This window comes from Brassica oleracea, chromosome C6, assembly GCF_000695525.1.
Source record: "Brassica oleracea var. oleracea cultivar TO1000 chromosome C6, BOL, whole genome shotgun sequence".
NCBI lineage: Eukaryota > Viridiplantae > Streptophyta > Magnoliopsida > Brassicales > Brassicaceae > Brassica > Brassica oleracea.
In genome coordinates, this window is record NC_027753.1 from 23953497 (window position 1) to 23957319 (window position 3823).

The 3823-nt window shown below is 41.0% G+C and overlaps 1 protein-coding gene across 2 annotated transcripts; it reads right to left on the bottom strand.

Annotated features, from left to right (window-relative positions):
- Window positions 1-561: 561 nt before the first annotated feature.
- On the bottom strand, window positions 562-3351 carry LOC106296417 (protein TRANSPORT INHIBITOR RESPONSE 1-like). 2 transcript variants are annotated; one of them, XM_013732553.1, is made up of 4 exons: window positions 2790-3351; window positions 1804-2296; window positions 919-1711; window positions 562-884 (listed from the first exon to the last, which is right to left on the bottom strand). In XM_013732553.1, coding segments are annotated over exons 1-4 (1755 nt in total). In that variant the 5' UTR covers window positions 3257-3351; the 3' UTR covers window positions 562-882. The 2 variants fall into 2 exon arrangements, with proteins under 2 accessions (XP_013588007.1, XP_013588006.1); XM_013732552.1 differs by lacking the exon at window positions 562-884 and having other exon boundaries at window positions 887-1711.
- Between the last annotated feature and the right edge of the window lie 472 nt (window positions 3352-3823).

The following is a 3823-nucleotide window of genomic DNA, read 5'->3' on the forward strand; positions in this document are numbered from 1 at the left end:
GAATTTTTTTTTTTAAATTTTCTTTTTGTAATTCGAAAATATTTTTTGAAACTAGTTTTAAAATTTTTATTTTCAAATTTGTAATATTTATTTTTTATTTTACAAATTTTTAAATTTCAATTCCAAATCTCCACCTCTTGACTCTAAACCTTAAGGTTTGGATTAGTTAACCCTAGGGTATAAATGTATATTTACCTGTTTAATAAAATATTTTGGTCATTTTCATCCTTAGAGTCTATATTTGTGACAAAAACTTTTTTAGTTCTATTCTACGGTATTTCTCTATAGAAAACCCAATTCAGATGCTAAAGTCAGTTGCTAAAACAAGATGTCCGAACTCAAAGCAATTTTCTTCCCTTTTTTGGATTCTCTATATCCTCTAGTGACAAACCTGCAACTATTCTTTCTGGTAACAAACGTCTAGGTTCCTGAGATTAAAGAACTGTGTGCTGCTCCTTGAACCCAAGAAAAACCCAGCAAACAGCCATTTCTCTAACCGGACAAATGAATTGGCAAAGACAAGAGATTAAAAACATTTGAAAAGGATTTAAAAATGAGTCCAAATAATTAGAGCAGTTACATTTTTGACATTATTTTCTTTTACAAAAATATCTGAACATCATCCTCTGAAGAAAATAATACCCTAACCAGTAAGTAGACAAACAAACATACAACAATATATACATATATAAAGGTCTCTCGGATCCTCTCTCTTCCTCTTACTCGTTGCTCATGAGTTAGGTTGTTATATGAAGCTGCCCCAGAAATAAACTAATGAAGGCCAACCCCTCTTTCTCTCCCATGTTCCTAAACTGGAACAATTTATATGGGGAGATGATGAGCAAGGATTTAATGAAAGAATGTAGCTCGTTTAGTTTTTCGTTTTTCATAACCCATTAGTAGTGATGATTTGCCTGGAAACACTCATTGATGACTGTTGGTCCATGTTCCAGACGAAGTCAGGCATGTCAAACCGAGGACCCGCTACTGTTCGGAATATAAACACTCTCTCAACAGGGCAGCTCTCAGGTCTCGAGTCAGGTGGACCCCGCTCATCGATGACTTCCACATTGAGCTTTGGCATCTTCTGTCCTAATAACTTACAGGCTCCAAAACTCACGGAACAAGAAGACATCCAAAGAGATCGCATTGTCTCCAGCTTCGAAGCATTGGCCAATAGCGCATTGTCTCCAAACGGGCAGTCCCTTATCTCTAGTTTCCTCAGGCTTTCGCACCCTGACAAAACATGATGCATTCCTAAGTCACTGTCTCCTGCAAACGCCACGGAGAGCATTTCCATCTTCTTTGCATACTTCCCAATGTATTCGAAAACCTTGTCGGTCAGGAGCCCTGATAAGGAGAACCGCCGGAGATCTTTGCAGTGCTCTACTATGGCTCCGAAACCCACATCAAGTGGCTCTAGTATTAGATGGTCAGGGGCTTTCGGCTCAATGATGCACAAACGGAAGCGAGTCATGTTGGGACGGTTCCTAGCAATGGTTACCAACGCATCATTGGTCATTTGACGGCAAAAGTAGAGAACAGACTCGAGCTTTGGACAGCCCGCGGAGACGGAGACAAGCCCCTGTTCCGTCAATGCGACGTTTGGCTCCATGACAAAAGGCTCAGACGGAAACACTCTCAGCTCTCTAAGGTCCTTGCAGGTTGAAGCAAGCACCTCAAGACCAGCATCCTCAATATAGTCCAGCACCTGTGTCAATAAGTCATATTATCACAATTAAAGATAAGGTTGGCCTTGAAGCATATTGTTACAGTAAACTATTCACGTTAAAGTGGACTAACCCAGAGGCGCTGCAATTTAGGACAAAGGGTAATAAGCTTGACAAGATCATAGCTCTGGACAGTTGCATAACTCAGGTTCAAAGTCGTAAGCCGACCGCAAACTGAATAAAAAGCTGGAAGATAGGCAGAAGCAGCATCCCAAAGCCCAGATAAGCACTTCAACTTCTTGCACCCAGAGAGAGCTACATATAAATCATTAAACAAATCTGAACGCACATCAGCAGTGTAGCCACCGGTGCCCAATTCCTCCAGCTGAGGCGCTCTTCGAAGCAAAGTAGCCAATTTTTCAAGAGGAACGGCTCGGTTAAGCTTGAGAGACTTGAGATTGGGACACCTACTCACCAGCCTCTCCAGAGCAGAGAAACATACATCGGAGGCTAAGCAAGAGATGTTGAGTGATACCAGGGAAGTGTATGTATCAGGGAAATGGCTAAGCCAGTGGCTGCTAACGTCGTCAACATCACTCTCACGCAAATCAAGCTCTTTCAGATTCCTACATAAGAATCATACTCGTAAAATTACATATTCTAAAAAAAAAAATTTGTTTCAAAAATATCTATTTTTATTTTTTGCATTTTTAATGCATGTTTTATTAACTAATTCCAAACTTCAAAAAACTTAATTACACTTGCTCGATTTTTATTGGTTTAAAATTACAGAAAAAAATTACAAAAAAATTATGCAAATTTATGTTTTATTGAAAATGTGAAAAAGTCTGAAAGCGTAACATTTTGAAATAGAATCATATAACCGATTCAGCCACCTCAAATTTTTTTTTTCTTTGAGTAGCAGGAGGTTTGGGGCCAAAGCCGTTAATCTCCCAATCCAGGAAACCACAGCATATAATATTAATTTCTTTTCAATATTAGCTTCGTTCCAACGGTCACTTGAACTCTTTTTCAGTTGAGCTAACAAGGTCACCTCAAATGTTTACCAATTAGAAATGAAATTAGTAACTGAATCTTGCAATGTGGCCATTAAGATACCTGCACGTGGAGGCGATAGCAGCGAGGCCATCGGTGGAGAAGCCATCGCAGGAAGAAAGCACGATAACTTTGAAATTCTTAAACGACTTAGCTATAAGCTCCAAGCACTCGTCGCTCACCACCATCCTCTTCAGCCTAATCTCCTCCAGCCACGTGTACGCCTTCGACATCGCCTCAATCCACGGATACACGTACCATCCCCATCCCTCCGGCACCAAATTGAAGTCAGCGAAGTGCGGCTTCCCCTTCAGCTCCACGGATCTCACTTTCGGGAACCTCCTTATCAGAGTCGCGGGGCTCACGGCGTAGCAGTTCCCGATGAAGACTCTCCTCCTGCACCACCGCTCGATCTCGTACCACGACTTGCAGACGAGGGAAACGGAGTTCCTATCATTGTGGAGGTGGATAAAGGAGAATACGTGCTCCAGAACTTCTTCCGGAAACGAGAGGCCCGCTCGCTTCTGCATTGCCGCTCGAGATCTTTGATGATCAAAACGAGAGAAGATGCAGAAACAAAACGCTGAATGTTGAGGATGATGGGGAGAGAGAGAGAGAGTTAAAAAGCGACTCTGGCTCGGCTAAATGTTAACCATGGTCAAACATCTCCATGTGATGCCTTTTCGGTGATTGAGAATTGTCGATTCCGATCGTGACACGTGTCTTTTAAAGTTCGAATACCAGCCGTTGGATTGATTGGAAGCGGGAGATTTATCTTACATCGACTGCGCTGACAAGGACGATAAATTGGAGGGTATGTTGCCAAAAAAAAAACATAAGAAAATGGAGAGTGTAATGATAGCCTGCGGCAAGGTGCAGGGGAAGAAGGAATCTAATGATACCACAACAGAATGTGGAAAAAAAATGATCTGACGGTATATGAAAAAGCTAGGGTTAACTATGATGACATCGGAACCGTTTGTTTTGATGTGGAATCTGACCATCTCCTGGGTACTGACTGATTACAGTAATTTCATCATTATTTATTATTTTTTGTTTTTCATCATCATTATTTATTTTACCCACCACTTTAACTG

Coding starts and splice junctions, on each gene's coding strand:
- LOC106296417 (XM_013732552.1), bottom strand. CDS start 3,256: ATGCAGAAGCGAGCGGGCCTCTCGTTTCCGGAAGAAGTTCTGGAGCAC. Junction 2,297..2,789: donor GCTATCGCCTCCACGTGCAG/GTATCTTAATGG, acceptor ATTCTTATGTAG/GAATCTGAAAGAGCTTGATT. Junction 1,712..1,803: donor CTAAATTGCAGCGCCTCTGG/GTTAGTCCACTT, acceptor TTATTGACACAG/GTGCTGGACTATATTGAGGA.